Source organism: Parasteatoda tepidariorum, chromosome 7 (genome assembly GCF_982258835.1).
Source record: "Parasteatoda tepidariorum strain Cologne lab strain chromosome 7, Ptep-v5.0, whole genome shotgun sequence".
NCBI lineage: Eukaryota > Metazoa > Arthropoda > Arachnida > Araneae > Theridiidae > Parasteatoda > Parasteatoda tepidariorum.
In genome coordinates this window covers 75,290,589-75,311,043 of record NC_141761.1, presented here as the reverse complement: position 1 = coordinate 75,311,043, position 20,455 = coordinate 75,290,589, and the positions used below count along the sequence as shown (strand labels likewise).

The 20,455-nt window shown below is 27.1% G+C and overlaps 1 protein-coding gene across 2 annotated transcripts in view; it reads right to left on the bottom strand.

Moving 5' to 3' along the window:
• Positions 1-3,452: 3,452 nt before the first annotated feature.
• The window catches only part of LOC107449400 (lachesin-like), a 303,582-nt gene continuing 286,579 nt past the window's right edge, over positions 3,453-20,455 (bottom strand). For both annotated transcript variants that reach the window (XM_087168086.1, XM_087168085.1), the window contains 3 exons: positions 16,832-16,900; positions 8,031-8,114; positions 3,453-5,137 (listed from right to left, as the gene is read on the bottom strand). In XM_087168086.1, the coding sequence (XP_087024212.1) occupies positions 5,034-5,137; positions 8,031-8,114; positions 16,832-16,900 (257 nt within the window). In that variant the 3' untranslated portion in view covers positions 3,453-5,033. The remainder of the gene's footprint in view (positions 5,138-8,030; positions 8,115-16,831; positions 16,901-20,455) is intronic.

Genomic DNA, 20,455 nt, shown 5'->3' with positions numbered 1-20,455 from the left:
TGCATAATTCCTTGAAAATTCTCTGAATGGTCTTGATCTAAGCCATGTTTGCATACAGATACAATAAAATGTAGAGAGCATTCATTTGAACGATGCTATGACTATATTTGGAAACTTAGTGCAGATGGAAAAACAATAATGTAATGTTATAAATAGAAAAATATAAAATACAATATTAATCACTACAGAAATTTTCAAAAAGAGTAAAGTTTTTAATTAGTTTTTCGTCATCTTACAAGTTTTCTGGTTGTAACACATAATAAAAATTGAATCTTCGTTATTAAAAAATGTAATTTTTTTTTTTTATACAAGCTAATAGCTTTTGAAAATTTTCGAAATTCAGCTTTCAAGTATAAATTTATAAATGAATTTTGCTCTTAATGCATAAATTATTATTTTTAGGACTAAAATAATTGGCAATTAAATATTTGAATTTTTAAAAAAAATAATAAATTTAATTTTACCTGCGTTATAACTTTATGCTCTAAGGTAATAAAAGTACTTAAAAGGTTTTAAACATTTAAGGTGAAAAAAAGGTGTTCTTAAGCACTATTTCAAGTTTGAAAATAATTTTTTGATTTTTAAATATATTAAATTTGAAATATTACATCAATTCCATACTAAAAAATAATCAGAGCAAGTAATTATTATCCTCCATAATTTTTATAACTGTATTTATCATAATAGTTATAACTTTTTGGATAGTTTTTGGAAATATGAATTTTATTATTTGATTTTTTTGGAAAAACGAGTCTTGTATATAGTAATTTTTAAAGAAAGTTTACTCAATTTCCTTTAAGAAACTCTTATTAAAATGCATTAAAAACATTTCTCAGCATTAAGAAAAGCTTTTTTTATATATAAAGATTATGTAGTAAGTAACAATGATATGAAGATCTTTTTGAAGTATATTTTGCGAGTGTGGTATTTATTGCAACTATTTGATAAACCACTCTCATATATCAGTAATAAATATGATATTCATTTAATTTATTTAAGCACCCAAATTCACAAGAGTTATTTTTTCTTAAACAATCAAATTTTTAAAGCGAACTTTCTTTGGTGAAATCATTAAAAAATAATGATGTACTTCAAGGATTTTTTAAAAATTAGTTCTAATAACGATTTAATTTTTAAGATTTGTTAAAAACTATGTAGTTGTTTCGAGATTTAAGGAGATTTTAAAAATAACCTGAATATGGATGATTTTATTAAGATTTATTAAAATGTTCTTATGAGTAACTATATTTTTATTTAAAAAATATTAAAACGAAGAGAACTAACTAATAATTCGTAAAGAGAAATAATTGTTGTGCGCATAGTTATATTTAAATTACTTCTTCGAATATAAAAGAAAAATGTTAAAAATAATATTTTTAAAGCTTTTGGAATAAAACCATAAATTATATTTCTCTTATTGCTGAATGCAAAATGAAATTTACATTTATATTTCTCATATTAATCAAATGAAAAACTTAAGTTACATTTAATTTTTTTTGCATTTTCTGAATATAAAATGATATTTACATTTATATTTCTCATATTTTTTTAATATTAAATGAAATTTACATTTATACTTCTCATTTTTGTCGAATTTAAAATTAAACTTATATTTCTCATATTTTCTTTCCAATCAAAGGACTAGAAATTATTTTTTAAATTAATTACAACAAACATAACTTATCATTAATATTTCGTATCATATCATTAGACAAATAAACATGGTACAGAAATAATAAATGTTGGAGAATTTCTGAAACATGCAAAATTTAATAATTTTCGGGGAAAAAAAAACATGATACTTTTATAAGAAACTTCACTTAAATATATTATTAATATTCAAACTCGACATTTTCAATTATGCTAAACCCGTTTGATCAGAACCATTCGTGTGTTTGAATGTAATAGTTTATTACATTTCAAATTCTTCAGATACAATAATATTTAGCCATAGTGTATTTGTACATAATAGATAACAATTCATTTTACATTTTTACAACACCAAATCACAGTATCACTTAACTTATGTTTGAATTTATTTTAAAAGCAGAGCCATCACACATAAAACATAAGATTCACTTATACATTCAATTACGTAATTCGCAAAAAAATGTTTTGAAATTGCTTCTTACCTCTGGCTTTTTTGTTTATGAGATTTCTTTCTCAAAAGTTTAAAGCTCGTTCACTTTTCAGGATATTCAGGCTTAAGGGTATTTGCTTTCTTTATTTTTATACTTCTGGATTGAATTGAGGTTTTAGTTTTATACGCTCGTATCTTTTCATTTCGTTAATGTACGTTATTTAGTATTAATGGAAACAGAGAGAAAAACCTGGTAAAAAAATATACTGAATCTAATAACATAGCAACGCAAGAAAGTAGAAAACTAATTCAAATGTATATGTTAATAACAAAACTCAAATATCAAATTTTAAAGTATGTGAAATGCGTATTGAAATAAAATGTATGAAGTTAACTTTTATTTTAAATAAAGTCATTTTAATTTAGTTCAGAAAATTTATAAGAATAACATATATTTTGTGATCATAAAATATTTAGTTTAATTAAAAATTGCAATCACTAAAAATTTAATCGGAAAATTTAATCGAATTTAATCGAAATAAATCCTAAAATATTTATTCCAAATCTAATGATATAGTTTCTTAAGAAAATAAGAAACTAATTGAAATATACACGAGAACAACAAAACTTAAAATTTGGTAAATTTTAAAGCAGCTCACATATGTAATGTAAAGAAATACTTCAGACCAATTTTTATTTTAGATTAATGTTTTTTAGTTTGCTTCGAAAATTTATGAGGATAAAGTAAATTTTCAGATAACAATATATTTATAAATAAAGGATGTAATCACAAAAGTACTTTATCAAATTTTCCTTAATAAAAATTTGAATTCAATTTCGAATTTAATGGGAATATATCCTAAAGAATTTATTCCGATTCTAATTACATATTAGTTCATGTATATAGGAAAATAATTCAAATTTATATACTAATAACATAACTCAAAATTTGGACAAATTTTAATTCTGATCTTGTATTTATTAAAATTAAATGCTTGAAGTTAACTTTTATTTTAAATTAATAGTTTTAATTTTACTTTGAAAATTTAATAGGATATTATATATTTTCAGATTGTAAAATATATGCATTAAGTTAGGGAAGCAATTACTAACGAATTTTTTTCATAACATATCTTGTAGTTAAAAGCAGGTGAGCAGCAGGTATAAAAATTAAAAAAATTTTAAAATAATCAGTTTCAAATAATCATTTACAGCTTCAATGTATTTATTTTAATTACTGCTGTATGATTGATTAAAGAAAAATATATCTTTCAACGTATTTTTGTTAGATAATATTCACTTGTGCGATAAACTGCAAGAGTTTCAAATACTTTTATTTAATAGAAATAATTACTTTAAAAAAGAATAAGCATTTTGTTTTTTTGGAAGACAATCAATTAAGATTAATACGCTAATCCCATTTATGTAAGTTTTTCGAAGAAAAAAAGAGTATTTGTTTTTTAAACTGTTTTCCTGAAATTTTTTGTTTTTCAAAATTCAATTTAAATTTTTCTGACAAAGGGTTGCGCAATATTTTCGATTTATTACTGATTTAAGTTTCTTGTCTTCTTGATTTAATTATCCATTCCTTTTAAACCAATTCACCGGAAATCGGTCCAGTTTGAAATTGATTTACGACAATGTTAGAGAAATGGCTTCAAAAATTGTAAATACAGGGTGTCCCAAAATTCATACATTAAAGCTGACAGAGTACAGCTAGGCAAGTACAAACCACCATACATTCCATGATCCCAACTGAAGTCGTAACATTTAAAAAATATATACAACGACTCGTAGACTTCTCTATGTCTGGACTTTTAATTTCGTATCTAGACCTTTTTTTATTTGGTCATATGTAGTACCTCATCTACAACGATGGTCTTATAGATTCTGTTGAAATAGATTCCGTTGAATATAGATTCTGTTGATGGTCTGATTCTGCTTCCGATCCTTGTTGCCCGGATCGAAAGCTACTGACTCCGTGAGAGAGCGTGTTTTCGTCAATTAATGGGTCAGTCATTCCTTCGACTAGTGAATCTCGCATTAATGTTGGTACCGCAAATTTGAGCAATTGCTGTGTGAGACTTAGTGCTGTTTAATTTCCTTTTGTTAAATATAATCTTTATCTTCATTTTATCGGATTATTTTCATTCCATCTATGTATGTCTTGTTTCTCATCATTTCGTGACACAGCGTGTTTTGCACTCTTGCGCTAACACACTAATGTTGATTTGTGCTAGTCCAGTAGTCTTCAGTCACCACCTAAAGTATGTACCATGAGTTTTGGGACACCCTGCAAGTATTTTTTTTGTAATGCTTACATTTGATTTAATTGAATAAATTCTAATTTTATATTTATTCTTAACTGTTATAATGTGAAATCACGTATATCATCGTCCTTATTTAGGTTAGAAAAAACATTGCCAATTTCAAATTAGTTTCAGTAATTCTAATTTGTATTTATTTTATTTTTACCCTCATTTGATTCTGAATCAACTGCATTTTTGCTAAATAGATAGTATATCCTTGTAAAGCCTTTTAATATCCTGAACTTCAAGCTTTTTTATGATGTACAACAAATCTGAAGATTGCGAAGATAACATTGATTTGAGTGTCAGTACAACCTTCACGAGTCGCCAAATGGAAAACACTTTATACTAATATGAGCTCCGTCATTGTCATGTCACAAAAATATTTTTCCAGTAGTTTTTTTCTTCTTCTTTAAGTACAATCAGCAAGAACAACCACGAAGACAAAGTAAAAACGGAAGTAATACTGTATACAGGTTGACGGAATATCGAAGAATATTCATGATTGAGTAACACATTTAATGGCATCACAGAAATTTGTTAGTGATAGCTCTGGTACAATGAAAACAAGTCGAATATTTATCACGATATCTGTGTTTTCATCCTTCATCTTCTGCTTGAGGAATGGAATAATTTTCTTGGATTTAAGTGACTTGAAACATCATACTTAGTCGCAGGATGAGGGAGAGTACCAACAAAATTAATTTGAAATCTGTTGAATTCGACAGTATTGAACTGCTATTTATACCTGTTCCAAAAATAAATATATGTAAGCTTAAAATCAGGAATTTATTAAAATAATTAAATTTTTAGCGATGAAATAAAATGATACTCATTACACTGGTGAACAAATTTTAGGTTGCATTTATACTTGATCTTGCTTAATTCTGGTGCGGTGATTTCGAATATGAAGTAAGTTTTGCTTCTAAAACTACAGTTTTTTTTCCCTTCAAAATAACGTTTTTAGTCTAATTTTTGTCGACATGTATAAGTTTAAAAAAGTTATATACGTCAGGGGATGGCGTAAATGTTGCTATAAACTTATAATTGAGTTAGGACATATCATCACTATTGAAATTATATAGGAACCTATAAACGGAAATGTTTTCATACGCAACTAGGGGCACTCCCTATTATGACCTTGTGGAGGGCGGAGTTATCGACAATGCCAACCTTCATCTATCAAAAGGTACCTTATGATTGAATCAAGTTTACATGTCTTATATACCAGTGAATTTATGTTAAATTTTCGTAGTGGTAGTTACTCCACAATGCTCCCCCACCAGAATTTTAACAGGGATAGAATTCGATGTTCGTATCTCACTAGTTGCTGTTCTTGTGAAAGACCGGGAGAGCTGTTTGTTGAGTCCTGAATGAGAGAGTTGTTAACATCATCGCGTCGTAGCTTTCGTTGTTGCTCCTGTGTTGCATTTTCATCACAAGTAGCAAGTCAACTGCTCAATGTGGATCATCCAACAAAGTAGGCGTTACTGTCAAGATTTTTGCGAAGTGGGCGTTACTGCGTGTACAAATCACATCCGGAGGACACCAGTGAGATGGGCGGAGTTATCGACTATGCCAACCTTCATCTATCAAAAGGTACCTCATGATTGAATCAAGTTAGCATGTCTTATATACCAGTGAATTGATGTTTAATTTTCGTAGTAGTAGTTACGCCACAACCTGTTTAGAAGCACTCAAAGAAATAGATCATGACAGGGGAGTTTCCCTAGTAACGTATGGCAAAATTTCCGAGCACGTATTTTTACGAAGTTTTAATCCTGATGATAAACCCTAACTTCCCTAGAAGCTTGTAGCAATATTTACGAGACCCCCTGTTACATATAACATTTTTAAGCTAATACGAATCGATTGCAGATTTAAAATCAGTGACGTAAACAACCATGAACCAAAAATGTTCTCCAGCGTAATCTGTGGTTTTATTTCATTTTAAAACATCTACAATTTCAATCTCATTAAACTAAAACTAAAAGCTAGAGAATTCCAAGAATGAACGCGCATTTGAGACGTAAATTTGGGTAATACGTAAATAAACACTGTGTTTTATATCCATCCTTTATATGTATATTTAATCATTTATCAAAAAATATCATTATTAACCGTTACAAATTAGTATTTAATCAGGGCAAAACGAAATTATTATCCAAATTAATCAAATCATCAGAGAGGTGAAAAATGTCAACGGGAATTTAAATGCTGGATGAAACTCATAGGTGTTCCATGTTACCGCCCTTCAATTCTTCTTTATTTCAACCTTTTCACCTACTTCTAAATGTAGCTAATTAGTGTATTGACGCTTATTATTATCTTATATATTTTTAGCACTTTAGTAATTTTTTTTTATTTCAAATTTGCTGAAGTAGACATTAATTTCAGAAGGGTAACTATAGTTAACTTAGCAAGAAAACTTAACAAAATTTAAAGGAACAAAAAATTCGCATTTAACTAAAACTCATCAGTCTGTATTTTTACATAAATTAGTCATACCAATGATTAAAAAGTTAAAAGAAAAATGTTTAAACTTTAGTTAAAAATTGGAGTTTGAGGTTTAAGTAACGAGGCATAGGCCATTAAACCTAAACTATGCTACTTAGGAAAAAGGACACTGATTTAAAATGTAAATGTCAAAAAGATAAGCAATGCTCTCCATGCGAGAAAAAAATAAAAAGACGAGCTGTCAGCTCTTCCCTTTATTATTGCTGCCATTTTATTTCCTCTTCTGAAAGCTACAAATATTGAAGAAAAAAAGACTCATTGTAAATATAATTATGATCAGAATTAGCCCTTTTATTTTGTTTCTGAAAGCTACAAGTAATAGGAAGGAGGAAACTGAATGCAAATACAATTATACAATTTCAAGCAGAATTAGATCTTTTATTCTGTTTCCGAAAGGAAACAATAAAAGATCGAAAATTATCTGTCCATTTTTGTATCTCTATTTGAGCGTTATTCCCGTTGTTTTCTTTTTATTCAATCATTATATAGTTTAAAAGTAATGTAGTAGAGAAAATTTTATTGGAAACTAGTCTTCAAAGTAATAAAGTACATTAATTATTATTCCCTTTGAAAAATGATTGTTATAATGATGGCATTGCGATTATTTTAAGAATGACGCACATTAAAAGCTGTCGTAGAACAGATTATCGAAATAAAGTACATTAATTATTATTCCCTTTGAGAAATGCTTGTCATAATGATTGCATTGCGATTATTTTAAGAATGACGCACATTAAAAGCTGTCGTAGAACAGACTATCGAAATAAAGTACATTAATTATTATTCCCTTTGAGAAATGCTTGTCATAATGATGGCATTGCGATTATTTTAAGAATGACGCACATTAAAAGCAGTCGTAGAACAGACTAAAATTAAAACGTACTACTTAATCATTTTCTGTGGCTAAAAACGATATCGATAGAGATCATTTTATTAAGGTCATAAAATTGTGTGTGAACTATTATAAATTATTTTGAATCCCTCTTTTAATTTCTTAGCAATAATATACTCATGCGTACCTATAATAATATTTACATTAATAACTTTTATATTATAGTATTTACCAGTAAGCGCGACTGACTAAAATGTTCAAAATAGAAACAAATTGTCTTAAAAATAATTACCAGTCACTTCCATGGATGAATTCGCATACTTAAATTCTGTATCATCTACAAGTTCACCATCCGGATCAGAAATGTCTCCATTTACTAAAAATAAATAAAAGTAATATTATGCAGTCATTGTAAACTGGACTTACAACAAGATTTATTGTAAAAGTCAATTTAAACGCAGACATGCAACGGGAAATCAAAATGCAACTATTCTAACACATCTTCAACTGAACCATTTTATTTTATTTTAATATATATATATATATATATATATATATATATATATATATATATATATATATATATATATATATATATATATATATATATATATATATATATATATATATATATATATATATATATATAATTATATATATTAATAATTTGAATACAAGTAATCATCAAAAAGGATAAACTACTATGAATTTAGAATTTAACAATATCTCCTAGAAAAGAAAAGGTTTCCCCACAGATCAATTTAGTTGTCCGACGTAACGAACCTAAACTGCGCTGTGTAGAAAATTAGGAAAGATTTAACTGTGTTCTGATTACTAATCTGCGCAGTGGGGGTTATTGATATCATTATGTTTGCACTAATAAAATATCAAATTTCTTTTTTATGGTAACCAGTTCTGAGATTATCTCTCGTCTAGGAGGTATTCGCTTAATAGACAACCTCGTTAATCTGTAATATTATAATACCGCGCGCTTGGTGTAACTCATTGCTTAAGACAGCTGTCTGTCCAGACAGTTTGTGAAAGGTCCGTTTTTGTAAAATTGTGAAAAAATTACTTGTAATTAGTGAATTTAAAATAAACGTTAAGTCACATTTTTTTCAACCAGGGTCCTGCTGTTGTGAATTTGTGCAAATAAGGTCCTGTTATTGCAAAAAACTTTTCCAAGGAGTTTTTAAAATGTAAAGATATACAAGATTAAGCTCAGCACTGTAAATTATAATAAAATTTTTTTTGAAAAGATAAACAGCAATTGCTGCAACTAAATTAGAGATGCAACATACAAATATTTGGTATTTCGCCTATATTGCTGAACACAGAATATTCATTTCGAACGAATAAAAGAAGAAGCAACTAACAAAGACAAAACTTAGTTCGTTTACATCTGTCTTTCTCCCCCCCCCTTTCCCGGGAAGGGTTTATTTGATTAACAAAACACTAATGAAGTTAAACAAATTTGTGAAGGGTCCGATTAAGAGATCAATTATTTTGTGAAGGGTCCGTTTTTAAGTTAAAATATTTTGTGAAGGGTCCGTTTTTATGAAAAGATATTTTGTGAAGGGTCCGTTAACGAACCCAAATTTCTTCTAAACAGACCCCTGTAAGAGGAGTATATTGTTTGTAGGCATGAAGATTTCCATAAATCTTAGGTCATCAGACGGAATTTCAAATAATTTGAGATTTGCTTGTTCAGAATTCAGTTACAAACTTTTGATTTTCGGTGTAAAATAAACACAGGTAGACTATTTACTCTTTATGCTCTGAACGGACAAGTCCCGCTTAAATTATATCTAAATAACAATGGAAGGGAACAAAATATCCCATCGGGACTTGTTGTTTGTCCATATAATATGACTTTCCGTTGATCAATATTGGTTAACAGCAGGATTATTTGAAGTTTAACATCGCCTATAGAAGTATTTATCTGTTCATATTTCGTTCCAGAACGCCAATTTATGAGATTTTGCTTTTGCTCGATTTTCTTATTTCTCTCTCAATCAAATTTGCAAGTAAGTCTGCCATATTTTTTATTGATTTAATTAAATCTTCAGCTAGTTCTAAAACAAACTATTGAAAGTTTAACTTTAATCAAAAATTTATAACTTGTTCATCCTGTCTTGGGACTTTAAAATTTCCGACGGTATTTATATTCATACAATCAATAGTTATACCGAGGATAGTGTTAACTATTTTAAGCGGTTTTGCTACATTTATCAGAACGTTTTCTCATGATTTGACTTCTTTACTAAAATAGACTAATTTTTTTTTGCATTTATGGTATAATTTCTGCTCTTAAAGTATCTTTAGTTACTTATGATATTCCAATGGAACTTTAAGTCTCAAAATAAAAAAAATACTAAAAGATTGGAAAATTTATTAAATAAAAAAATATTTTGTCAAAGTTTAAAAAAAACTCATAACTATTAAGGAAAAAGGAATTTTTGAGCATAATTTATATATGTTTAATAATTTGGTAAATAGAGTTTTTTTTTACTCATAAAACAGATTTTTTTTAAAAACAAAAATGCTGAAAATAACGTTTCTCTGCTGACTTATGAATAAAATATTGCCAGAACCTAAGAAAAAGAGCAATAAAATCAGGCTTATGAGTATACCAGATATTTTATAAATGATTTGAGAACATCTGTAAGAATCTATATATCTCTAGTTTTTGTGTCGTTTTCCTTCATTAATCAATTAATTTTGATAGTATTCTGCAAACATCAACTATTTCTTAATGAGAACATCTAAAACATTTGTTATTCTCATTTATCATGTAAATTGACATAATAAGTCCGATGTTATTTAGATAAGAATTTTAAGAAAGAAAAGGTGCTTAAAGTGTTAAATGTCTAGAATTATAACTGGTTTCCATGCATTCTAAATACTAAGTAAGAGCGCATATGTTTTTAAAGGAAAAAAAAAGACGAAAAAATAACCAACAAGCAACCATTAGACAACCATTTCCATAACATATATTCTCGTCTATATCAGTATACTTCAAATATTACATTATTTAAAAAATAATGAAACCCGATATATTACTTTGAATTTACTTGGATAATATATCATCTTTAAGATTCGGAGAAACTTTTAGAATTAAAAACCAGTAATAGAACAGATAAAAAATCATTCACAGCTTTTCTAACTTTTTTTTAATATATCAATGCAGTCAGTTAATTACATTAATTAAATCTTTCAATCACAGCACCACGCAAATGTATTAAATTACTTTGTAAATTATGCACACATCTAAGTTAAATTATTTCTCTGTTGAACACTGAACATTTTATGATATTGTTTCTAAAATGATTTATTTAAAGTAGACTTAATCCGTCAGTCGAAAAACCTTCCAAATGCCAGGAAATTCTTCGTGTATTCTGAAGTAAAATATAAAAGTTTATAGTCTAGACAGTGTGATCCTTACGTTTAATAAACTTAGACAAGTTGTTCCAATCCCTTGTATCTATAATGTGTACAAGTGATGCATGAGCATCTGGTGCAGTTATTTGGTGCAAATCAGAAAAATCTTGTGCCTTGGTTCATTGGGAGATTCCTCAAGCTTTTAATAAAAATTCTATTCAGTTTTGATGTGTGACCAAAAGATTATTAAGCTAGTTCCTTAAGCAGATAATATTATGCTTTCAAAATACTTAAGTAATTTTCTAAATGGCTGTTGTATAATTTTTAAATTATGCGCAGATTAAACAATATGGTCAAAACTACCTTAATATAGTAAAAATTACCGTTTTCCCTTCACTATGGAAACATTAAGAAGCTTGTTGATTTTCCACAAGTATCTTGGTATTGATTTTGGAAGAATTTACAATAAAATACGATTTAATAATATGTGATAAATTTTGGTAAATATTATAAAATTTTGTCATTTTATCGTGATATTTGTAAGCATGGCATAAAAATCATTTTCTCGGTAAAATTTACTTTTTAGTTTTACAGTTTTTATTAAATATATGGTAGTAAGAACAATAATTTTGAAAACCTGAATTTGTGGTAAAGAGTTACCATATAAAAAGAAAAATTATCATATAAATGGTTTTAATACCGTATATTTTAATTTTATTTACCATAATAATGGTTTGTTTACCATACATTGCTTGAATTTTTAAGTTCACGTTGAAAAAAAATATTACTCTAAATAAGCTATATTTCATGCAGTTCAAAAAATATTATTCACATTAAAAGTTTCTTCATAACGTTGGAATTTACTGCTAAGTAGTTGGTAGTTAATAGCTTAGTATTTAAATTGTAATATAATTTAATATTGAACATACTGGTAATGGAATATACAAATATCATTTTAATTTCTTAAAATTATAAATTAATTATGGAAATTAATACTCATAATTAACGTTTTAATAACAGTTAATTTTTCTTAAATGCTGTTGAAAAATGATATTATTAAAGCATTGCCAAATCGATTTTCAGCTTTATCGTCATTAAACGTGGAAGTCATAGATTTCGTGCTTGTGGGAAGATTGTTATCACGATATTCCCAGAGGCTTACTATGGGTTTGAAAATGACGTCTGAGGTATCTATGTTAAATCTGCCTAAGGTCCTGTAGATATATCATAGTCTTCAATAGAATTGGAAGAGAATATTACTGTTTGTATAAATTTGGGATACAAGGAGAGTTGGTCATACAAAAAGCATTTTTATAATTTCATGATTATGAATAAGTAGAAAATATACTTATTTCTAATGTATCTCTAAGTTAAAATGAAATTAAATTATTAATTTCTGTACAACTTAAACATTGTAAATAATCCTAGATGAAAATAATGGTATAAAGTACAGACACACAGATAATTCCGTTACAGAACAAAAAATGTGATGAACCGCAATTCTTACCATAATAATTACCGTATATTCTAAAACCGTCAACTCTAATTAAATAAATATTTTGTAAAAATTACAATATAATATTTTACGATAAAAATGGATTTCGCTGATGATGCAGCCAAAGTGTTGTTACTTTATAAAGTAATTTGATAAGGAATTATTTACAGTGAAGCTTAATTCATCGTTTTCCAACTTTGTGTGAAAGTATGGAAATTAAGAGCTTATTAAACTCAAAAACTAAACTCTTGGTGCCTTGTAAAGTATTTTGCCTCATCTTTGTTAAGTAGTTTTTTAACTTTGCTAATTGCATTTTAATTGTTTGCAAATATTTAAGGCCGATCTAAGCAAAGGAATTTCGAAAAAATTAAGTTACATATATATATATATATATATATATATATATATATATATTGAAATTTTACAATCTAAATTCTAAATCACTTAAAATGCATGGAGATTTTATCAAAAAATATTAGGGAAAAATATAATAAATCGAAAAAAGCTTCCATCATCTGTTTGATTAGAATATATGCTAATTAAAGATTTTTAACGATGTATTACGTTATGAAATCGTTGCTTTTTTATTTGGAGTAATCCAAACGAGAAGTAATCTGACTTAATCTCCATTTTTTTCGAAATAAATCTTGCATTTCCATCTATGAATCTAAGCATGTTTTGCTATATCTAAGATATCCATTAAAAACTTTATATAAAAATTAAGTTTGTAATTTTTTACTTGTATTTGTGTATTTCTTTTGATATATTTCTGATCTGACAACAACAAAAAAATTCCCACTTTAAAATTTATTTTCATTAAAAACTTTGTTCTTTCTTGATTGGAATTAAATTGAAAATATAGGGTTTATACAATGCCTAAGTATGGAGCTTTTTAAATAAATCCTTTCAATTGAAATCAATTGATTAAAAATTGTTAGAGCTTTATATTTCTTTGATTTTGTTTTTAATACAATGAAAAGATAATTTATAGTGAAAATTAAAATTTTTGCCTGTATATTCAGCTCTGTAAATATAGATGTTGGCATCCTATATAATGCCTATTCATTTTATAGAATACATGTCACTGTTAAGAAAAGTATGAAACGTGAGTATTATTATATTCTTCGACTAATCAATTTATACAATGTTTGTAGGTTTTTGGCTAATCACTCGACAGAATAACAAGAAGGGAGTAAAATATTCACTCAAAAATATAATCTGTCGGGCAATTTTAGGAATTATCTTGCGTGACGATTTTCAATTTTCAACAGAAGTAAAAACTCCTTATATTAAAACCTCGTTACTTGTTAAGGGATAGAAGTTCTTTAACTTAAAGTTTGTTTGGAAAAATTTTTTTTTTCTTTACCATAACCATAGTTTTTTACAATGATACCAAACTATCTTACAATCAAAATGAATGAATGTTTCTATTTCTTTATGATTTCTGCAAGAAAGGCAATTTTAATGTTGATATATTTAAAAGGAACATAATAACTTATTTCTTGATTGTTTTCGTTTTTGACGATAATATTCTCTAATTTTTCAAAATTATTTCCTATCTTTGTATAGCTGAGCTATCGTATTTTAACCACCTTAGATGAAAATTTCCTTATTTTGCTTCGTAATAAACAATCAACTTTTATTTAGGGTGTGCTATTACAGCAACTTGATGAATACATTTAATTGGAGATTTGCTTTTGGTAGGAACTTTTGAAATGTTTATGATACAAATATTGCCAGGTGGACTTTATCAGTCGAAATAGATAGAAACATAAATAAGGCTTGTATTCTGAGTCTAGAGAATTGTAGTAATTATGTAAATTAAACAAAAGGTAAAATATATTAATAAAAGTGGCAAATAGCATATTTCTTTTGTAAAACAAGATAATTTTATATAGCAACCATTTTCAGGAAAAATTTAACTCAATGCAAAAAAATAAATTTGTAGGTAACAGCATGTAAATTTTTTAACTGAAATTGATCAACTTGTTTACAGTTCTATTTTTTTCAAGATCTAATCTGAACAAATATTTGCACTAAGTTATGTATTCTTAAAGAAAAAAAAGAGTAATTTTTAAATAAATGCATGGTAGTGATGGGTATTTTCTGACTGTGAAAAAATTTTTGTAATTTAAAAGAGAAGATATTGGTTTGTTATTTTGGTAATCAATATTTTAGAATTAAACTGAAAAATTATGTTTCTTGAGACACTAAACAGAATCCAAGCACATGTTTAGTAAAATAATTTTAGCAGTTTTTACTTTAATCAAATGAAAAATAGAAAATAAAAAAAATGTCTAATATTAATTTCTTTAAGTATTCTGGAATATATTTTTAGAATATATTTTTAGAATATGTTTTTAGAATATATTTTCAAAATATATTTTTAGAATATATTTTAGATATATTTTTAGAATATATTTTTAGAATATATTTTTAGAATATATATTAATTTCCCTCAATGGAATATTCGCAGATTAAAATTAAACTCTAAAATTGTATTATCATTCATTTATTTATTTTAAGCAAGATTTAAATTATAAAGAAAGTCATTAACATGTTGTCATTCTATGAGAACCCTTGATGTATTTTTTTTTTTTAGAATCCATAGCAAATGAAGTACTACAAAACTATCGGCAATAGGGGCAACAGATGAATATTTGAGCGAGATAAAGAGAAAATTGTTTTCACAAATTTACCATTTCCTTAAGTTGGGAAAGGGGATTTTTAAAAGACACCTGAAAGTAAACAATTAAACAATTTCGGATGTTTTTTAATATCAGTAGAACTTCTAAAATAAAACTTTCTAATTTCAAAATCCTATTTGATTTTTAGAAGAAAGTTAGAGGTGATTTTTAGAAACATCTCTAACCAGACAATTGTCAGTTGTTGTCACAGTTATGAGTCACTTACCATTTCTCATTCTTTTTTTATTTCATAAGAAAACGGGAAAGAATTACTGTTCGCAAAGCTTAATGCACTGGATAACTTAAAACAAATGCCCCTCCTCCCTTCTAAATTAAAAGCGGAAAAGTCTGTTTCTGAAGCAGTTTTGCAATTCAATCGCTCCTGGATTACTAGAGACATCTCTTAGAAACACTTTAAAGGAAAAAATGTGAAAAGGTGGGCAAATTAATAAGAAAATACACTGACCGAGCAAATCAAGAAGTCTGGGCATGATAGCCCACTGGATAGGGATTTGAAATCCGGTCCCGAAGAGGCGGGGTTTGATCCTAGACAGCGACATATGGTATATGGACTGCGACATATGGACAGCGATGTATGGCGATATACATGTATATTTCTCCCAATACTTGATCTAGAAGTTCCCTTGTTTTCCCGACTGGGTTTAAAATTACAAGACTACGGAGTTGAATATTAGTTGCCGTAAACTTAAAATTGGGTCAGCTGTTTAACAATGGTTATAAAATGAAAAAAACAGATATACACTTGAGTTCAGGCAATATGTACGTGCTCCTAGAATTCAGGAAATTGGTTGCTGAACAGTACCATGGATACAAGGATCTAAACATCAAAAGTTCTAAAGAAAATTTCCTTCCCCTTCGTATCTATGTCTAAATTGAGAAAGTGGCCCAATGAATGAGTTGTGCTACCATTCATTAGCAGACTTCTAAACTAATACGTAGTATCATTCTTGTGGCGCTTCCTTATCAACCTTCCTGACTTAATCCGCAAAATATTAATGACTAGCGAGAGCGTGACTTGTCCAAGTTTCATTAGAAACAACAACAACCTTTTCACAGCATCTTAACTTTGTTCGGGCAAAATTATTAATTGGTTAGTGAAAATTGTTTCGAACTTCATTAAAATTAATTTTTCAGTACGAAAAATAAATATGATATGGATGAAATTTGAAATACTATATAATTCACTCCTTATATAATTAAATTCAAATATTCCCTCTTTTTTGATTAATTGTAAGAAATTCTAAGTCTTTTTTTTTTTTTTTTGTACTCGGTATAGCATTGCACCTAGAAAAAATGAATTGCAAATGTTTATCCGAGAAAAAAGAATATTATAGAATTCAGAGACTGTATCTATAATGCAAAAGAACATTAGGTTAATAGTATTTATAAAAATGTAATAGTGCATTAAAAAATTTTAAAGCTAGCAAGCAAGTGCGAGATATTCATGCTTTGATAATAAATGCAACATTCTAACTACGGATGCTTGTCTAACTTTTTTACTACTCTTACCTGAAGTTCCATCCACGCTTTGAATTTTTGCTGTCGAAGGCTCTTTAACTTGTTGAGGAACATGGATTTCTATGATTTGAAATTATATGTGTATGAGTATACCTCCAATACAGAAATATAACGAGAAAAAAAAATTTAAATTTGCGATTAATAATTTTTTTTCTAAAAGCGAACAGGGTCCCAATGCTTTTTTTTTAACTTCATTTATATTTTAGGAGGGTTATAAATTTTTTATTTTTAAGAGTTTAGAATTAAGTACTTAAACTATCAAATCAGAATTGATTTCGGTTCTGATTGCTGATCTTGATAATAAACAGTTTCTTCATTATTCCATTGTTTGATAATTGCGGAAATATATTATTGGTGGAAATATTTGAGGCAAATAGCTCAATTATTAAAAAAAGTTTGAATCATTCTACTACATAACACTTATTGCACATTTTTTTTTATTCATGAAAAACATGGATAAAAACACAGAATGAAAAAGGGATGTAATTGGAAGACAGCATACGTATGTTTTAACTTTATTTGACTTAACAGTAATAAATGATCACTAGCAAAGGTTTTAAAAAAAGAAGAATAAACCTATTTATAACTGAAAATAGAGAGAGATAACAGATATTGAGGACAAGATACATTTTATTCGGTAGATCGATAAAATTGTAGACTACTTCAGGGTAATTATTAGAAACACTACTTAGTAAAAAATAAATAAATTATATTTTTGGTAATTAAATATATTTAATACAGAAAACTAATTAAAATTCAAAAATATATTTTGTAATATAAAATATATTTCGTAAAATATATTTATATAAAACATATTTCAAAAAATGAAAAATGTAACAAAAAATGTGAAATGCAATAAGAAAATGCAAAATAATAATATAATCAAATATATTTCTGATTGAATAAATCGATTTCTGTTGCATTTGTAGCATGGAATTGACTGGTGAGTTCACAAGAAAAATAAGTATTGTAAATTTTGAGCACTTGAAACGTATCGTTATATTTTAAATATTGTTCATTTGTGTAGTTTTAGTAGCTTATAGCTCCCACATCAAAAATATCAGTTCAATGTCAATTCCAAGAACCGTACTTTGATGACTATGTACCAAGCAAGCTTGAGTGAACCTTAATAAATTGTTTATTGAACTACCTTTTGTTTATACTTAATCATTTAACGATGCAATCATGGTTAAGAAAGAAGTATCTATACGCTAATATGGTGCAACTTTGCATCGTATAAAGGTAGAAGCAAATTAAAAAGCTATTATGGTTCATCACACTCCAAAATTACAACAGGGTAACTTAATCGGTACTTTCAAATTCATCAATTTCTTAAACAAAAGAAATAATACTATGAAAACAACAACTTTGATTGTAACTCAATTGCGACAAAAATTTTATCTCACCTGCTCTTTTTAAAAAGACTTAATAACATATCACATCATCCAGGAAACTTAAGGATATGTATTTCGTAATGAATGGCAAGAAAACTGCTTGAAATTGTTTTTTGTGCAAGCTTTTTAAAAGAGAACTAATATTTAATCATTTAATACAATGAAATTAAATATTTAAAAAGTAAATCTTTTTTTTTTAGTTTAAATTAAAGCTGACAGAAAATCAAAGTTTAAGTCATCATGTAATTAGAATCGTAAAATAAAAAAAAAGGACAGTTTCATTTCAAATGTAACTTTGTTTAATTACGATAGGAAAACTACCGTTTTCAGGTACTGTAATTTTCAAGGTACTGTAATTACTGCTTCCTTTAGTTTGGTGCTTCTCTCTTGCGTTAAAGCTTTTTAAGACAGACTTATATTACAGTAATATGCGAATAAGTTTTCTCGAGATCATAATGAATGAATGATGAATCTGCCAGGACAGGAGCTCTCAGTTCAATTACCACTGGAACTTGTATCTTAAGATCCTAGTTTTTTTTCAATTTTTAAAAAAAAAAATAAGTAGAAAAGTGTTTAGTTGTAGTTTAGTAGTGATTGTTTTAATTGTTTAATCTTCTTACCATTTAGCATCGCTGGCTACGGTGATATAGTATGATTACATATAAATGTAGTAAAATTTAACCTATTTTTGTTTATGGTGTAGTTTAATCGAATAGTTCAGAATAATGGAGTTTATTAGGCAAACAATTGGATTAAGCAGAAAAATGATTGTAATCAAAACAGCTAGAATATGGGAATATTTGTTAACTTTTTGACTCTATGGGAATACCAAAAATAGCGATAATTTTTAGAAGTGTTTTGGTATTAATGTTGTTAAATTAAGAATAAATAATTTTATAATAAGTTATAAAATTTGGTAAAGAATTTCATGATACCTTAGATAATGGCATAAAATCCATTAATTTGGTAAAATTTACGTTTAGTTTTATATTTTTATTAAATATATGGTAATAAAGGAACTAAAATTTTTAAATGCAAAATTTCCTGTAAACCATATGCAATGGAAAATTACCAAATGAATCTCTTAAGTACCAACGTGTATTCTGGTTTTAGTAACCAAAAATATGCTGCTGTTTTCTCAAATGCATTTATGTAAATACCTTAAATACTTTTCCATTTAATCATAAGAGAGAATGAAGTGAAAAGAAAGTGTGAATTTTTTCACAGTACAGTTTTTTTCATAGCAAAGTTATTAAGAGTTTAAACTTATGATTCACTTACAAAATATTATACTTTAACTCATATTGTACTTTAACACAACAAATTACTATTTATATAAAGTGTATTTTACAATTTGTGTGCATGGATGCATTTAAAACCTTGCATAGATTTCTTGTTCAATTTAACATTTATTAAGTGCAATATAGTATTGCCTTTGCTTTAGTAATATTTTTAGAAAAATTACTCGTTGTATAATTTTGTTCGTCCCTGCTTCATGTTTGAAACCTCTTCTATCTAAGTTCAAGATAAATACATCATATTTTATTTAGAAAAAAAAAAACTCCACCAATTGTTATAATTAATCCAAAAAACAGAACTTTTTGAATTCTTTTCATTTCACCGATAAACCTCTGATGTTCCTTACCATTTTTTAAACCTATGCTCAGAAATTTTCGTTTTTTTTTTTGCAATTCTTCCGAATTCAACAAACTTCTGTATTATATACTCAACTCTCACTGTTCAGAATTATTTTAATCCTTATCATTTAATCACTGCATACTTAATTAAAAGAAAATTAGTCCTAATAAGCTAAAATTAGTCGTAAGTATTAAAAACTTATGTATTTTCAAGCAATTGCATCTTGTTTTTAATTTTTGGAATTGTTAGCTCCTGCGTCATAGTACAATGTGTAATGATATCATCGTCTAAGTCAATAAACTGTGTCAAAAACAATGAAACCTTTACCCAAATCAGCTTTAATTAGCATTTTTGTTACATATTATTAAAACTGAGAAGCTGTTTGAAAAGTGGAACTTTAAAACTGCAATTCACGTTTAATATATACGATTTGAATTAGATTCGTAAAAATAGTTTCAAATTATTCTTGTATAATTTACATTTTATTCCCTTACAGCTATATAAACAAATTAAAAAACAGCATCCACCATAATTTGGTTTCGATTTTTATGTTATTTGAAGCTGAAATATTTGAACTAAGCGT